The sequence below is a fragment of the Thermothielavioides terrestris genome, chromosome 2, assembly GCF_000226115.1.
Source record: "Thermothielavioides terrestris NRRL 8126 chromosome 2, complete sequence".
Classification (NCBI taxonomy): Eukaryota; Fungi; Ascomycota; class Sordariomycetes; order Sordariales; family Chaetomiaceae; genus Thermothielavioides; species Thermothielavioides terrestris.
In genome coordinates this window covers 2,069,511-2,086,768 of record NC_016458.1, presented here as the reverse complement: position 1 = coordinate 2,086,768, position 17,258 = coordinate 2,069,511, and the positions used below count along the sequence as shown (strand labels likewise).

Below are 17,258 nucleotides of genomic sequence, written 5' to 3'. Positions count from 1 at the left end.
TGGTAATTCGTCCAGAATACGGACGACCGTTACCTAAAAGAGAGGGTAACAAAGGCATTGGTTCAGGCTTTGGAAGTCGGGGTTTTAGGCCGGACATTTGTTCATTCAATTTAACACTAGCAGTGCACAGCTACCTGTACCTTTTCTAATGCACCTTAATCCTGGAGTACCTTACTTATTATACACAGATGCTCTTGGAAGAGAAGCACCGTTCTTCATGTGTTACAGAAGTCCCAGGGCGAGCGCCTGAACTCGCCCACCGAGACTGACACCCTCCTTTTCCGCCACGATAAAGATGGATATCTTGCAGCCACCTCTTCCTTTTCACTGCTCCGTCTCCGCATCCTCAACAGGCTGCTGTTGCGGAGGTGACCTACTGCGTCTCTGATATCCGGTGGCGAAGTCAACTCTCAGCAACCTGTTGCCGAGCATTGTGCCCTCCAGCCTCTTCTTTGCCTCGATGGCCGCCTCGATGCTCGTGAAATCGGCGTGCGCAAAGCCACGGGGCCAGCCCGTAGTGCGGTCGACAGCCACGCGCACGTCGCGCAGGTTCTCAATACCCCGGAAGAGCCGGTTCAGCTCGGCGTCGGTCGTCTCGTAGGGAATGTTGCCGATGAAGAGCTGCGCAGTCGGCCCCGGCGGCGACTTGGCGGGTTTCTTTACCCCGGCTGGGGCTGGCTGCGTCCGGCGAACGCATGTAATGCGACGGCCGTGCCAGAATGAACCGTTGACCTGGGAGCAGGCGGTCTCCACCGCCTCGGGCGTGGTGAATGTCACGAAGCCGAAGCTGCAACATGAGGTCAGTGGGCTTGGTCTGCGAGCGGGGAGACGCCCCTTCCACCAGGCTCACCCTTTGCTCAAACCGCGAGGGTCGCGCGCGATGAAGGTGCTCGCAACCTCGCCGTATTTCGAGAAGGCCTTCTGCAGGTGCTCTTCGGTGACCTCGAACACAAGGTTGCGAACGAAGACGCTGTTCTGGACTGTTCGGGAGATTGGCTGTCAGCAGCTATTGCACACAGACAACACGCACGACGCGTGGCTACTTGCTTTCCTGAGCTTTCGACATGGCACCTGGCGCGGGTCTGGGCTCTTCTGATGACGATGGCGATCCGGGCTCTTCCGATGACGATGGCGACACCTCCTGCATAGCTTCTTGAATGTCGGCCTCGGTCTGCGCAACCGACTCCTGGGACAGGTAAGCAACGCAACACGCTCATGTATCTTGGAACACCGCCGAGCGTACCTCAACGTCCTCACGGGCGTCGGCGGCGGCCTGCTTCTCGAAGTTCTCCTCGTCCTTGCGCTGCGCCTGCTCCAATTCTCTGTTCTCGTAGGCCTTGCGCACCGTCTGCGAGAAGAACCGGAGAGTATGCGGCAAGGCTGGCCTCGTATAATTCCATTCTGCGGCGGTCCTGGTGGCCAGTCGCGTGGAGTTCGCCTGGTTGCAAACAACCCTGGAGGCAGAGAGGGCCGCCCTCAAAGCGGCACGGCGCACAGAATGCCTGAGGTGGTTAGCGGGATCGTGCTTTTGCATCACGGAACAAGAGGAGGCAAAGTCAGAAGAATCGCACTTACATCTTGGTGCTGTGGCAGAAACGACCGGGAGTGATGGACGAGCGGCCGAAGGTAAGTCAATTGTACCACGGTCGCGGTCCTTCTGCGGTTGACAAAATGCCCTCGCGATCTGCCAAAAATTTCCTGCTGTCCAATGCACCGAACCCCCCCTGTCGACCTTGGCCAATTAGATCATCAGAGCTTCGAGGCCTTCACAGTCCAACCTTAACCCTTGTCAGCGCGACCGAAGCCGAATGTGGGGTGTTTCCATTCCTCAGATGCGCCATTTCTGAATGCCAGAATCAACAGAAACCCACTAATATGGGGGCGTGTGGCTCAGTTGGTAGAGCGTTCGCTTAGCATCTCGACTGCGAAAGGTCCTGGGTTCGATTCCCAGCTCGTCCACTTCGTCGCGCCAATGGTCTAGTGGCTAGGATTCAACCCTTCCAAGGTTGAGGGGGGGGTTCGATTCCCTCTTGGCGCAAATTTTTGGTTTTCATCGACCTTGGGTAAGCTCTCAGTCTCTCTCTTTCTTCTCACCTCTTCTTTTTTTCGCCGGTGCCTGTTATCGCTGTGACGCGAAATCAGGCTTGAAGGCTCGCGGTGCAACTTGAGGCTGGCCACTGCCGACCCGCGGACTTGGCCACGAATGGGATGCATTGGGGAGCTCCCTTCGTCCACACTCAGTCTGCCGCTATCATGCGCGTCGCTGGGTTACAACCTGTTCCTCTGAAGCTTTCCGGCCGCAAAATAGCAGTTACGGCACTATGTCGAGTCTTTGTCCTGAATCGCTTCCCCGTTTCACCCACCCGGCCAGCCGAAGTTGCATACCTTCCGTGTCACGACCTGGCTTACCCCCCGGTTCTGTTATTCGCCGTTGTGCAGAGCGCATGTAGTCTACTAGTGCAGGGTTTGCGTGCAATGCTCTGTTTCATATGCTGCATATCGCTCCAGGTTTGTTCCCGGCCCCAACGTGTAACCACCAGTGCTGTCTTGAAGCTGTGTCCCTTTCGGGTCACAGTCGGGGCCTGGGCTGCAAGGCACCGCCGTGCCACGATTGGAATGGGAACCTCAAACCCAGTATACCTTCAAGTTGGGCGTGTGCCGGGCTCGCTCGCCATCTGAGCCGCCAAAAGACACGTTACAGATACTGCGGGGAGGCAGGTCGAGCGTAACGTTCGGTTCAACCACCCTTCTCACCGTCTAAGTGCCTCCAGAGTAAGTTGCCATGCGTTTGCGCCTTAGGCACACTACATATCCGCACTCCGTATCTAGTTACTGTGTAAGTGCTCGTTATCTCCGTCCTGACCCGAGACATGGCAAAAATACCGGCCTGCTTGTGTCTCGTGCGCATTGAGCTTGTCCACATACATGGCACGAGCCGGTCTGGAAGTGAGGTGACGGCCCGTCCAGACTGGGAGCAAACACCGCTCAAGCGACCGAATCCGCCAAGCCGGTTTCCGCCTTCCAGTCCTTCCCGGGCCCAGGCCCGGCCCGGCCCCAGTGCTCCGTGCTCCGAGCCGTGATCACCCTGCCGCTCGCGCCTTACGCCCAAGAGCAGAAGGTTTGGCATTTTCTCTGCCGCTCTGTGTCCTTGGGTGGACAGTTCAATAGTTGCAGAGGGCTGGTGTTGCGTATCACGCTACTACAGGGCTGTACTCTGGGGCGTGCAGGGGGAACAGGGGGGGGGGGGGGGGGGGGGAAGTGAGTTATGGAGGAATATATTTTGGGAAAGAAGACAAGAGCAGAACAACAGGGGGCGAGAGAAGTTCCTCAGTGAAACCAAGAAGAAGAGGAAAGGGGAAGGGAGAGAGGGACACGGAAGCCCTTACGGTTCTATGGCTTGTGTTTGGGTTTTGTGTTTGTGGTGTCTGTTCCATCCTGCCTATGGGTGGCCTCGAGAAGCTGAGCACGCCATGGGTCTGCACATGTTCTACAGTGACATTGTGGGCAAACAAACGCCGGCTCAGCAGTCACAGAGTACGGAGATGATGGCGTTGGTGCAGGTGCAGGTGTTTGCGCTGGTGCTGGTGCTAGTGCTAGTGCTGGTGCTTCTGCTCCTGCGCTTCTCGAGAGGTTACAGTTTAACAGGTAGTACCGGCGCCACTCCAACGCGGCATCCTGAGACAGAGTTCGAAAGCCACCTATGGAATACTGGGTACAGGTCCTGTCAATGGGCAGTGGGCACTGGGCGCAGGCTTGGATAGGGGGCGAATGCATTGTCCGAAGTCGAGAACCCCTTGCCAAACGCACACCAGTGCCGCTTGCCGTACCCGGCCCACGTCCAAGGAGGGATAAACAGCGAAGGTTACCTGTTCAGTCAAGGGAGAAATACGGGAGAGCCGAAAAGGAAGGATGTTGAGAGATTAGGCAGGGGCACCAGTCCCAATAGTCCGTACATACAGCGGCCAGGATCGAAGACCTCCTGCTCTCCCAGGATTTTCTCCTGAATCCCGCGTTAACCAGCGAAAAGACCAAACGAGTAATCTCAAATGTCGTGATGCCCGAATTGGCGGGCACAGGGAAAAAAAGCAAAACAAACTATTGGCACGCTCGGAGCCTGGGAACGCAAATGGAACTGCAAGCCTCCATACCACAGTATGCAAGGCATGGTGAACCGTAGCAAAATAGCGCCTGTGGCATGTGTGTGGCTGTTCCCGAGTCAGTGTTCCCTGATGCACGTAATGTGATCCCGCATTTTTGTCCTCCTGCCACGGAAACTACCAAGTATATGTCAGACAAAAAGCGTGCTGGTGACTCTGGGCCGTGTATCAGGGGGTATGGCTGCGGATGACGAACGAAGGGTGCTTGGTGAGACTAGGTCGAGCAGCAACCTTCGGATTCAAGGGCTGCGCAAGGAGTCAGCAGCTGGCTGTGGCTTGCCGCTGATACCGGGGCGGTTTTATACGGAGCAATTCTGCAGCGCGGCCGATACCTATGGTTCGGCCGCAGTCCCCGCGCTCGCTGCGTCCCCTCCCCCACCCCCGCGGGGGCTGCCGAGGCCGCGGACGGCGCACCGGTGCAATGAGGCAACGTATCACGTCGGTCCCGGCGACGGGGCAGAGGATATCTGCTGAAAGGAGTGCAAACAATGGCCATTACCTAGACAGATGATATATCACATTACTAGGTACCTATGTGATGGCAAAGGCAGGAGTACTGTACCTACCTTAATGATGTACCTCCAATGCAGGGAAATGGTGAAACCGGACTAACGTAGTGTATTCCGCACAGCATCCAAGGTTCAGCCGCACCGACGAGGGATGAGAGGGAGTCTGGAGAGCATTCATACAGGATTCCGAAGCATCAAATATGGTTTGCGGGTGAAAACCGGGGGCACTTGCTTTTTTGGCTACCGAACCTCGCGGCCCGCAGACCACCGAGCCACTGGCCCGACAAAGAAACTCGGCACTCCCGGCTCAGCCACAAGCAACACGCATGCCCCTGACGTCGCGCAGGAGAGATGGATGGTCTTGGGGTTCAAGAGGGCTCGTCTGTTTCCTCCTTTCGCATAGTTATTCGCATCGCTGGTTTCAGAAGTTGCGTCCTGATGCCCGTGAGGACTGTGGCACTGACCAAAGGATGTCATGAGGGTATTGAATCGAGGAGGGAGGTTTGGCGATCGCGCTGGAGAACCTCAAGGGCATACCAATGTACAAATGCCTCCGTAGACATCTTATCTAGGTACCTACCTACATACTGTGCATACCACAGTGGATGAAGCGAGTGAGGGGTGGGGGCGCGCTTCATGGGCAGCGCCGGTTTGCTGCAGCAGTCATTGGAGCGCTTTGTTGCGACTTATTCCCTAGCGTCGCCGACTCGGGATCTATCCTGGGGACGGTTCACTTGTGAAGGGTACCGTGGCAGTTAATGGAGTTGGAACGCCACCAGGGTGGAGGAGTCAACAGGAGAGACTCAACACGCCATCCCAAAGCCAGATGACGGACAGTTCCCCGAGACACACGGCCGAGTTGCTCACAGCCGCCCCACAGCGGCGGCTCTTGGCTTTAACTAGTAAGTTAACCGTCAACTTAGTTGGTCAAGAGACTGCAGCGGACATACACTACCAACACTACGGACCTGGAGGCTGGAGCTTGCTCAGGGTGACAGCTGCCATGATCAGCGCTCTCAGGTGTCTGTAATTCGCAGTTACAAGCAGATAGGAGTCCTACCGCCGTCAGTAGTTTTCTCTCCTGTGACTCTGGCAAGCGGCTTCGGCCCCATCAACAAGTGAAAAGCGGTTGCAGTCGCCACGCATCAAGATTGGTGGTCTCTCGGCATTGTCGAGCAAAAAAGAGGCTGGGCGGATCACTTGCTCTCACTATATATCCTATGTATGCAATTGAAAGATGCGCTCCATCAATCGTGATCATGCCTTCCAGTTCATCAGTTGATGAATCAAGAATCCCCCGCCGCAGGGACGTGGGATCCAAGGGCTCGACGGTGGGGCATGATCTGCCATGCTTCCCTCAAGCACAGGGGTTGGTGGGTATTTGGCCGAAATTTGGGCATTGGCATCCACAAGTGAACACGTGCCGAGCGGCAATCGCTGGCGGGAAGTGAACGTGAGCGTGTTATGTGGGGTCGCGATGTCTGTGACGGCGCTAACGTTACCAGATCGCCGATGCCTAGGCCCATGTTCCCCAAAGTTCGAGGGGCCATGTGTGTAAGGTACCTTACCTTACCTGATGTAGTGCACGGAATCTGTACGGATTACACCACAGTACAGTCGACTCAGGCAAGTTACACACACAGTATGCACCAGCCTTGTGCAGAGGGATCCAGGACGACCTTCCCAATAAGTGCAGATGCTGACGAACCGTGTTGAAAAGCGCCGACTCTTGAGAAACCGCGACAAAGCCTGGCTCATTGCATGCGTCACTCGTGCCGCTGTTGAATTTGTTTTACGAAGAACGAGTTTGTAATGCAACGCAGACACACACTGACTCGTGCCCTGGGTTTCCAGTTTCCAAGACAATGGTTGTTCAGGGCATTGCTAAGCGATCTGAATTTGCAGGCGAGAACGCGGCCCGGGAAGGCGAGGTACCAGGTCGGGTGCCTGGATTATCCGCGCTGCCATGCAGACGGGAACACGACGAAGGAAGCCTTCGGTCAGACGGGCCTGTCGGTAACCCGCCGCACAAGCTGGCCCGAGATGCACCTGCCCGATGCGCAATGGCCGAGATAGCGGTCCCGATCTTGCCAGCCTGTGCCGTTGCGTTGCCTTGCGGCGCCTCATCTCAGCGTGGTTACGCCGCAGGAATTGCGCCGAAAGCAACCTACCTGGGAGGCTGATGAGTCGCCTTGCTGACCCGCCTTTTAGCTTTGTTTGGCTTCCGGTCAAGTTCGAATAAGCCGCGGTCGGGTGAGCTGCCGAGTAATAATGGAGGGTTTCTCGCCCACCCGAGGCAGGCGGCCCGGATATTCATAGCAACGATACTTGACTTTTCTGAAAGGAGGATCGCAGTCTCGCTGGCCCATTCGATCTCAGTCTACCTTAGCTTGCGATGGCCTGTCAAGAGAGTCAATGCACATACTGTGTACCCCGCGTCAGGACCACGGCCAGGACACCCCGTCGTCATTTCTCAAAAAGCCACGCTCAGTGCGGACCATTGCAGGGATATCCGATAGGTCGCAGAAGGAGCACGGGAGAGGTTGCCCTTGCAAACTACTTGACGCACTCCGCCGTGGCGGAGGGCACTGGTCTCGACATGTCAGTCACTGGTGTACACGTGTAGCCCATGCGCCGTCTCTGTCGAACCGCTACGCTTTAGCGTATATGTACACGCAGGTACCTTGCCTAAATGGTGGTGTAGTGTACACCACTCCGAAGAGACCTCCCGTTGAGTTGAGAGATTACAGGATCGGCGTGTTCCATTGATGCCGTCGCTACGGATCGCAACAGTGCGGGTGCTCGGCGTCCTACTGTTGTGCACCCTCCTCACATCTCCAGAGATCTCTCCAGATCCCCATCCGTCATGTACGTACACTAAAAGAAGACACAGTCCCTCACCGGAGGTCACACTACCTCCGGTGCAAAGTTGCGCGCAGGGAGGAGAGCCCGAGCGATGCTCCCAGAGAATCGGGATTGCATGCGTCCCGCGATCTCCCCGCACGAGCCAATCTCCCTTAACCCTGATGGAGACGCACAACCTCGTCGCGCCCGAGGCCGTGCAAAACAACGCGGGCACCTCCTCCAGTCCACTAACTCCGGACACAGTGAGACCAGCCAACCTGGCTGGCTGACGGCTTCCCATGCAGGCCCGGCGGGAGATGCTCGCCGCTTATCGCGTCTTTCTGGGGCGCTGCCCCCACTGCCAGCCAGCCAGTCACTGCAAGCTTACTGTACCATGGACGATCATCAGTCGCCGAGGGACGTACAAGCACATGTACTCACCGCCCACCGAAAAAACAGCTCGACCAGCATCGGGCCGCTCGACGTGCGCAACAACTGCAAGTTATCATGGAGATGGCGCTGTGCACATCAGCATATATCATACACGTTGCACGTTGTAGGTATCCCGGCCCGGAAATTAATATCGAAATCGCTGCATGCGACGAGCGGCCTCCTGCTCCCACTTGAGTACCTCTGTGCATGTACATGCATCTCGACTAGGGGATACAGTACCTGATGTCGCAGTTCCATTCTGGCAGCCTGGAATGTCTGGGCGGGCTCGCGGGACCATTCTGGGTTGCTCTGTGGCCGGCTCTGTTGCTTTGCACCTGCCGTTTTCGGCGCGCGGTTGACAAGAACCCAATGCGGTCCGTTGTGGTACGGAGTACGGAGTACCTCTCCGGACCGTGCGTGCTGGCTGGACTGGCACGAGGAATCCTCGGCGGACTCGTACCCTGGCACGTACCCTGGCACGCACGACCGTGCGGCGTGCGACGTGCCGGGAACCAAGAACATGCGGCATACAACCATGTGGCGACGGAGGGACGGGTCTGTCCCGGGGTGGATGCAATGGCCATCAATTCCACCCTACCACTAGTGTGCGGAATTAGTGTAGTGTAGCTGGCCAGGCCCAGCCAATCCCGGCCGCCGCTGGCTCCTCCCGCCCCACCGATGCCTGTGCATCCGCCCCAGCTTTTCCACTTTGTGCCAGATGCTTGCTGCTTTGAAAAACGTGCTGGCCCGTCCTGACGCTCGAGGTTCTGGCCGCTCGCCGCGCCGCACCTCCAGTTCTCCAGCACGCCGTCGATATTGCATCTGCCCACAACCACAGCCATACGCCCCTCCTTCGCTCAAGCAATTGCATGTCCACATTCTTCAGCGAGTCGCCGGCCGAGTCGCTTGCCGACCGTCGCTCTGCTCTCATTGTCCATTTAGCTGGCCGGCGCCCGCACCGACCAATCGCCGTCCTGTCGTGATTCCGACGCCGTGGCCCATCCGTTCTCCGCGGAGCTTCCCGTCCAGATCTCAACTGAGCCGCCGCGCCTCGCCCTCCCGCTCTGAGCGCCTCGTTTTTGTCTAGGGCCACCAGCCGAGGCCGGCTCGAAGGTGTTGGAAAGTTTTGACGGGCCAGCAAACCCGGATCTTGAGGCTCTCGTCGGGGCCGGTTCCCACGCGCCATACGCCACCTCGCTGCGACGATGGACCAACAGCGACCAGCGTCGCAAAAGTTTCCGGCTGGATTGGCGGGCGTGCTCAACTCGCCGGAGGAGAATCGGGACTCGGCGTACTACTCTAGCACAGACGCTTCAAGCAAACGTTCGGACTCCCAGGATCCCCAGAATGGCGTCTCTTGGAGCAATTGGCTCACGCAAATCTAACAGACACATCAGCTGCATCTGGCATTGGCGTGCTGAGCCCTCCACATTCTGGCTTCCAGCCTTCTCCCGTCGACAAGACGCCGTCGCCGACCGCGACGACGTCCCACCTCCTCCCGCAGCCGCTGGTGTCGCCGACGACCAGCAATGGCAACATGAGCGTGGCGTCGATAGTCTCGCCGACCACGCCGGGAAGCGCTGACCCTCGACGCTTCGACCGCCCGCAGTCGCTGGACTCGGCGCCGAGCAGCGCCACTTTCCTGAGTGGTGAAGTCCCTGAAGCCCTGTCGCGGAGGGAGAGCGTCGATAGCAGGATCAACCAGGGCTTCCACGATATGAGACTGGGCAACTCGCCTTACGCCAGCCACAACCATTCGACCACCTCGATCCATACCACGCTGCAACAACAAAGAAACCCGCGACCCGGGCTCGACAACCTGGCCGTTCACCGTATCTCGAATGGATACCAACCCAGTGCTGACCGCAACCCGGAAGGCCACCCGAAGACGATGAGGATTGCCCCCGCCATCACTGGGCCGGCCACGAGCCAGATCGCCCGGGCAGCTGAGCCAACGAAGGGTCAGGCATGGGCTTTTCCCGAAGAAGAGATTCAGAGAATGCCGTCGGCCGCGGCCCAGTCGCTGGGCGACTCGAGGAGGAGTAGCGTTGCCGAGTCGCTTGCGAGCAGCCAGTACACGACTGATGGCAGGCTCCCACCGGGCCAACGACGGCTGGAGGATAGCATGGGCGCCAGCGCCTACCAGAGGCTGTCCAATGCGTCCGGCGAGTACTCGACTGTCCACCACCACACGCTACAGCATAAGCAATTGGGCGACCTGCGGAACGAGGAGGCTGGCTCCCACGCCGGCACCCAGCCTTACAGCAGGACGCCCGAGCTCCGTGTGAGCCACAAGTTAGCCGAGCGGAAGCGGCGCACCGAGATGAAGGAGCTGTTTGACCAGTTGAGGGACCTCATGCCCCAAGAGAGGGGCTCCAAAGCATCCAAGTGGGAGATTCTGACTAAAGGTAGGTCGCCCGCGTATGTTTCTTTTCTTTTTATCCCCGCAAACCCAGCTGACTCCCTTGCCAGCAATTTCGGAACACCAAAGGCAGAACGAGCTTATCAGACAGCTGCAAGCCCTGAACTCAGCGCAGCAGAACGAGATTGAGATGTTGCGGCGAGAATTACAGGAGCGGATGCATGGGGCACCGCCTCCCCGACCGGCGGACCCCTACGCTGGGGATCAGTTTGGCAGGCCGCGACCGCCAGAGCTGCCCCCTCTTCGGTCCCTGCAGTCGGCCGCCCCGCCCTCCGGCGGACCTGAGTCGATGACGGGAGTGCAGTACGAGGCCCCCAGAGCGAACGGCTACCGGACCGCCGAGCCCACCAGGTTCTAGGGTGATCTGGGTATGCACGAGCACGGAGGCGAAGCGGTGGCGGCGGCATCATCAGCAGCAGCAGAGTCAGGAGCACCATGTGTTGCTCGGGAATGGCCTCATCGTATGAGGCCGAATCGCCTCCTTCAGGAACCCTTGCCGCCCCTACGATGTTAAGGAGCGGTACATCTGGATCTGGATCCCACGCCAACCTCGAAGTTGGCCAACGTCTCGGCAACTTCTTGTTGAGCCCGCCACGGCCCTCTGCTCGGCTGCGGCGCTCGGCGACCCAGCGACGGTCCTTCAGCCAGCTGAGCAGCGCGACCAACCGCCTGGAAGCGGTCCCTGTCGCGCAGACAACCCATTGAACGGATCTATTCTCTCCATCTTATCCGAGCCTGACCCAATGATGGAAATTCAACACGTCGCCGGGTTCGCAATCTACGACCGACCCGGACTTGTTTGCTTTTCCCGCCCAGTGCCGGGCCGACTTTTTGCTCGACGAGATGTCCGGCGACTGCCTCCCACAACTTGACTCTCTCCTTTGTCTTACTCTCTGTTATTCTGTGTTGGACGGGTGCGTCTTTGTCCAGCTGTTTCTCGCCCAACTTGTGTGTGCGTCTATACCAGAGAGGGTCCAAAAGCAATTTTCTTCTTCTTTTCTTTTTTTCTCGCCGTTTCTCTTGTTGAAGGTGTGGCTCGTTTTGTTGTTCTCTCGCCTCCCACCCGCCGTGGGAGTGCGTCTGGTTTGTTGAGGATTGCAGGCAGGGGGTTATACCGAGTTTCGGATGCGGGAAGGGAGGCTTTGTATTGGGTCTGTCAGCGCCACGGGCGGTTTTTCCGTCTGGCGAGGACATAAGGGCGTTGCGTGATGGAAAAAAAAAGCGGGGATCTTCCTATCTGTCCTGGCTGGTTGGGAATACCATATTTCTCTTGCCGATTTATACCAGAATACCTGACTGACACCTTTCCCTCATTTTCCTTTCCTCGCTTATACCTATCTCTGCGGGCTCTGAGGGGACGATCTTACTAAATTTAGATGGGGAAGGGAGGGACCATCAATGGTAGGGGTGGGTTGGGGGTACGGACGACTGACATTCGGATTGGAACTGGGTTTGGTACGGGACAGATCTAGGGGGAGAGCACAGCTCGGCCTGTGAGGGTAGGGCGAGGAGGGTTTCTGTTTTGTCGAGCGTCTGTAAAGAAATAGCGCCCCATCTCCGCTGGATGGCCCTGACATTGAACCCGCGGGGCCATGGGGGCAGCATATAGGTCAATGTATGATGAAGGCTATCCAGTTTTGAACGCGGCATTTCCTCGGTTGACTTGTGCTTGTGGGGACGGACACATAACATCCCGTGACGGTCCTGGAGTTTGGTGACGACAAGACCGAGAAAAAAAGGCAAGCACTGCAGGAGAAGCCCAAAGGCAAGCGTTTGTATTGTGGATACCTCGAATGCATGCTCGTGTCCCGCAACGTCGGGCAGCGAAGTACTCAAAATATCGCGCTGGCAGGGCTTATCCTCAAGTCACTAGCCGCAGCTGCTCATGGGGACATTCACCATGGTCATCGAGTACTGATCCAAACAGGGATGAAGAGCCCCCACGACGGCCGCACGTTCTCTGCGGCATGGAGATCAGCGCGAAGCCGAATCGGAATTGTCTCGGAGGCGGTGAGCCCGGGGCCTACTTAAGACAGCACTCCAGCGGGGAAGAACACCAGGATCAGCAATTCAACGGCCGGCCCGTTTGCATCGTCTGCATTAGCAGCATCATACATGGCTTCGAGGCGCTGTGGTGGCTTGGTGACATCACACTTCCATGTTGGACCCGATATCGCTGTAATCCGGACTGGTATACCACATTGCCCCATACATACTACCTATCAGGTAGGTCCTGTCGGTCGTCCGACAGCGTTTTCAAGGTGTTTTCAGTTGACTGCTCTTGCCGCTCGCGTGACGTCTACCTTAACCCTTCATACATCCGGTCCCTCGCGCCTTCCTGACGTTGTCCGGCGCAGAAATGATGCAGTGTCTGGACACGCGGCAGCAGCAGCCTTCGCGCCTCCTGCCTCTCGAAGGGCCCTTGCGGCCCTTGCAGCCTGCAGGATGCAGAGACAGCGTAAGATTCTTTCTTTGCAGCTACGCTTGGGCAGGCTGCCAGAGAGAAATCAAAGTAGGCGGCACCTACCGACCTGAATTATGGCGGCACATGCTCAGAATAGACTGTCTGGTGACGGCAGAACCCATCTTTACCATTTTCAACTTTGCCATCGGCGGTCCCAGTCTCACATGCAGCCATGCTGGCGCCGGGTCCTGCATTAGCCCCTGGCCTTCTACGCGTTCTTTCTCCTGTGCATTGGACCGGCATACGCATTTCCCACGCCTGCCGCTTGATATAAACTGGCATGTTGTCCGACTCTTGTCTAACTCGAATTCTGATCCAAACTCTTCTGTACCTCAACTACCTTCCACAGCACGTTCCGTGGAACCAGAACACAGCAGCAATTCCACCTTCCCTCTCACTGGTCGCGATACCTCTCGATTCGCTTTCAAAGCCATTACGATACCCTGAGATTTGAGACAATCGTTTTGTTGAGAACACACACCGCGCCCGGGATCTCCCACGGTCGGAACAACACTCTCACAATGCCCAATTCCCAGTCGAAGCTCGACTTACACGAACAGCACCTCGCCAAGGTCCAGGGTCCATCAGCAGGCACCTCGACCGGGACTCACTTCAATGATCCGGTACAGCAATCTTTGCCAATTGAGGTTGTTGGTGCCTCTGAGCACCAATGCAGAGGCGTCAGTTCCGACATGGCGCAGCAAGGCCGAACCAGACTTCCGCACAAGGAAGACGACAGCTGGACGGACCACGATTCGGCGATTTACATGCGCTCAGACTCCTCTTCGGTCGAATCCAGCTCAGATACCGAGGGCAAATTCGTGGTTCCTTTGGTCCAAGGGGAACAACTCCAAGAGCAAAGGGAGCAAGCCACTTTTCTCCTCAACTGGCAGTGGAAGATGGATATCGCCAGACTCGACGGACGCAAGTATACCTGGACAGAAACGCGCCTAAGAAACTTCCAATGGTCTGAAGAGTTCTACGTCGACGAGTCCGGTTTCCTAGGCGTGCTCGCCGAGCGAGCGAACGAGCAGTTCCGGGCTGCAATCGCGGACGACCCGGCGAGTTACGGCGCCGCATCCTGCCACTGGCACAAGACAAAGGCCCCAGCACGATTACCGAGGCGGAAAAAGACCGAGAACGAGAAGGAGGAAACGCCGACGGTGCCGAAGATCGTCCTGACCGATCCCCAGGGCGAGAACTGGTTTCTGAACGATTTGCGGTACTACCCGGATGACTTCGATGAAGACGACGAAGAGGAGGAGGATGAGAGTATATACTGGTGAGCCTTTGTCGTGCTCTGAGGGTCGCCGCCGCAGCGGGCATGCGCGGGTGCCACGCGGGCAAGCGGCGACGACGGAGACTATGAAGCTTGGGACTTAGAAGACTGTTTGATTGGGAAAGTCCAGGAGGGGACATTGTACCCATGCTACTTGGGCGTTACGGTTTCTATATCTTTTCGTTCTTGTATAGTGTTCTCTTTTCCGCCAGCTCCAGACTGGTGTCTGGTGAGCTGGATTGTACATAAGGAGTAGCGAGTTGGGACCCGATCACACCAGATCGTTGCGCTTGTCACGGCGCTTGGATAGAGACAGTCAGACATCAACTGTTAATTATTAGTCGGATAATTGAATTTCCACATTTGCGCCATGGGTGTGACCTTGGGCAAGTAAGTTGACAACGCAGCACGGCTGACTATCAATGGCGCAGTCTCCTTTTCGTAACACACCTGTATTACCTGCTTGGAGTTCTCCGCCGGCCGGCAAGGTCATGGACGCTCGGAGGAACACGAACAAATGAGGCCGATATGTTTGTAGAGATTCAAAGCCAAATGTGTTAAGTTACAGGCTGAGAGGCAGGGGTATCAAACACGCAACGCCGCCTCGAAAGAAGTGAACATAGAAAACAACTGAACTCGATCAATGCTCAGGATTGATCCAGACCATGATTTCGTGGTATCCCTGGGCAACGGACGACCAGATTTCTGAGAGCATCTTGCCGAGCTGCCGTGGCACGTACTTGACCACGTACCACACACTTCAACGAGGGATACCACCACCTCGCCGGCAAGGCGAAGACTTCGATCACTACACCAGCCGCGAACTGTTCCGGCAGACACGAGGCCCTTCCAAACGGCGCGCTGTAGACGGTGGGAAATCCGTTTGTCAACGGTGCTGGAGACTCCATTCCATGGCTGGCCTCTAAGGTCAGGCAGGTAGCTGTCCTGCCTGGATGCAGACTCAACCCGGGAGATTTAGGCCATGCCCTGTACGGAATGGGGGAAGGTGCGTTCCAGCTCTTTATCGCCCAGCCCAGCGTGCTGAGAACCATTTCGGGCGGACGCTCACTCCGTTCCGCATCTTATTGTAAACTCTTCTGTCCGCCTCGGCGCACGCCCAACTGAGCAGAACTGACGGAGGGGGGTACAGCGCCCTGGGATGCCCCCGCCAAGGTGCCTCGTGGAATGCCGCTCGCTGAATAACAGTTGCCGGGTGCTCAGCCTCAGCCTGATGTGGACGCTGCTACTGGGCTAAAAAAAAAAAAAAAAAAAAAAAAAAAAAAAAACCATGATGCCGAGGTTGTTCTAGTCCTGTTGCACTTGTCAAGTGTCGGACTGTGTGAGTTCAACAAAATTAATATCAATAGGCTGATGTGATGTTGTGAACCTGGCGACTTCCGTGTATACCTAATTGAATACATGATTAATCATTTGTTTAATCAGAGCATGTCAGGCCTCCAAACTATTCGTCAGCTCTAAAACCAGAGTTATCTTGACCTCGGTCTGTGAGATCTGCCACCTATTTCGCCCAATTCTCAATTTTGAAGCGGAAAGTGTGAGTACCTCATGAGAAGACCAGCAGGTGTTCAAGGGTTACCTATTTTCACTCCCTCCAAAACTGAGCAGCAAAGACCATCGGAACGGCCCTATTCACCGGTTGCATGATTTGATTACCCAAGTAGCGAAGTTGCTGGCGCTTGTATCATCAAATTATTGTTTGAACACTTTGTTTTTGCTGGCTGGGATCAAAGACCGAGATTACCGCCCCCGGTCTTCTATCACCGCCCTTGTAAATGAGTCGCTCACCACACAATCCAACTTTGCCCTGGCTATTCAAGTGGAAGTCTTACGACATCTCAAACCAGGTAGGTAACAAGAATTCACTTAGTACACATCCCATTTACTCATTTTGCTACTAATTGTCATCGAGGATAGAGCATGCCACTCCCAACTAGCTGAGCAGAACAGCAGGCGTCCTCATTTCTTCATGCCCATCTTCTCCTTCATGTGCTCCACCTTCTCTCCAATTGTGCTCTTGATGTGCTTTCCCGTCTCCTGCATCTTCTCGGCCGTGCTGCGGGGAGTTTCGGCGCTCGTGCCGGCGCCGGTGCCAGTGCCGGCACCGGCGGCGCCCACGCCTGCGCCCGCGCCTGCGCCTGCGCTCTCGAGGCCGCCCTTCATCCTATGCACCGGCTCGGGCTTGTCCGTGATCGAGTACATCGAGTTGGGGTCGTGGAGCTAGGGGGTTTTTGCCAGATCAGTGGTCAGATTCCCGGCGAATGCCGCCGGGGCTCGAGGCAACTGGGGGGAGAGGGAGACTCACATGCGCGTCCTCCTCGGCCTTGTCGATGAGGTCGTGGCACTCCTCGGCCGCTTCGTCGGTGTAGCCCGACTCGTGCTTGGGCACGACGTGGTGCGGGTGGTGCGGGTGGCTCATCTTCTTGGGGCCTTTCTGGGTGTGTGCTCCCTCCATGGTGGAATAGAGCGGTCCTCAGTTTGGACAGTTTACAAAACGGGATGATAGTTACTTCGAAGCAGCGCGAGTGCAAGTCTCGAGTGATGGAAACTTGGGCGAGCGGGGAGTACAACAGTGAAAGAAGCGTTGTTTGTGAGGTGGCCCCGTTTTAATGTTCGGTGGCGGCCCATCGGCCCCCCCTTTGATGAGTCGCGTCAGTGTCGTCATCCTGATCCCCTGGGTTGGAGAAGCACCCCTCGCGAGTAACGCCACTGGCGGAGATCGCTGGCCAGGTGCGACAAACGGCACCACAACAACCCGGTCGACCCCGCACCGTCAGCAGACAAAGAGCGTCATCCCAAGGGAGGATTTGCTGTCCTCGCTCTGCGTCAAGATTCTGGGCTTTCCCCCAGGGTTGGCTGGACTAGGGATTGATCGGCTGGGGCAGCGCGCCAAGCAAGTGTTCTTCTGGCTTACGCAGCAGCCCCATGACGGACATGACAGCATCTGGCTTGGCCGAAGCAGGGTCGACAGAAGTAGGTTTAGGTCGTATGACCCTGTTCCAGTTCGGAGCATGGCCGTTCAACCAGCATTAACTGACAAAGACAACCGAAGCAAGGCCTCGCCGGTCTCTCGAAATGCGTCAGTCGCATTTGTTTGGGGAACCAAAGCTTCACGGAGCTCAGGGAGAAGCCT

General features: G+C 56.9%; 4 protein-coding genes and 2 non-coding genes across 6 annotated transcripts; 4 read left to right on the top strand and 2 right to left on the bottom strand.

Annotated features, from left to right (window-relative positions):
• Nucleotides 1–69: 69 nt before the first annotated feature.
• Nucleotides 70–1,721, bottom strand: THITE_2112338 (uncharacterized protein). Its single transcript, XM_003651686.1, has 5 exons — nt 1,576–1,721; nt 1,244–1,502; nt 1,048–1,171; nt 851–980; nt 70–787 (listed from the first exon to the last, which is right to left on the bottom strand). Coding segments are annotated over exons 1-5 (978 nt in total). The 5' UTR covers nt 1,578–1,721; the 3' UTR covers nt 70–324.
• Nucleotides 1,722–1,879: 158 nt separating this feature from the next.
• On the top strand, nt 1,880–1,959 carry THITE_t78. The gene has a single exon. It is a non-coding gene; the product is annotated as a tRNA-Ala (tRNA).
• A 7-nt stretch (nt 1,960–1,966) lies between these two features.
• THITE_t79 lies at nt 1,967–2,038 on the top strand. Its single transcript has one exon. It is a non-coding gene; the product is annotated as a tRNA-Gly (tRNA).
• A 6,928-nt stretch (nt 2,039–8,966) lies between these two features.
• Nucleotides 8,967–10,899, top strand: THITE_2112332 (uncharacterized protein). The gene is made up of 3 exons (XM_003651685.1): nt 8,967–9,265; nt 9,331–10,350; nt 10,415–10,899. The coding sequence occupies exons 1-3, from the start codon at nt 9,148–9,150 to the stop codon at nt 10,720–10,722; spliced, it is 1,446 nt and encodes a 481-aa protein (XP_003651733.1). The 5' UTR covers nt 8,967–9,147; the 3' UTR covers nt 10,723–10,899.
• A 2,450-nt stretch (nt 10,900–13,349) lies between these two features.
• THITE_111545 (uncharacterized protein) lies at nt 13,350–14,114 on the top strand (the record flags this gene model as incomplete). The annotated part of the gene is made up of 1 exon (XM_003651684.1): nt 13,350–14,114. One exon carries the CDS (start codon nt 13,350–13,352, stop codon nt 14,112–14,114), a length of 765 nt encoding a protein of 254 aa, XP_003651732.1.
• Nucleotides 14,115–15,846: 1,732 nt separating this feature from the next.
• Nucleotides 15,847–16,998, bottom strand: THITE_2112330 (uncharacterized protein). The gene is made up of 2 exons (XM_003651683.1): nt 16,431–16,998; nt 15,847–16,345 (listed from the first exon to the last, which is right to left on the bottom strand). The coding sequence occupies exons 1-2, from the start codon at nt 16,578–16,580 to the stop codon at nt 16,085–16,087; spliced, it is 411 nt and encodes a 136-aa protein (XP_003651731.1). The 5' UTR covers nt 16,581–16,998; the 3' UTR covers nt 15,847–16,084.
• Between the last annotated feature and the right edge of the window lie 260 nt (nt 16,999–17,258).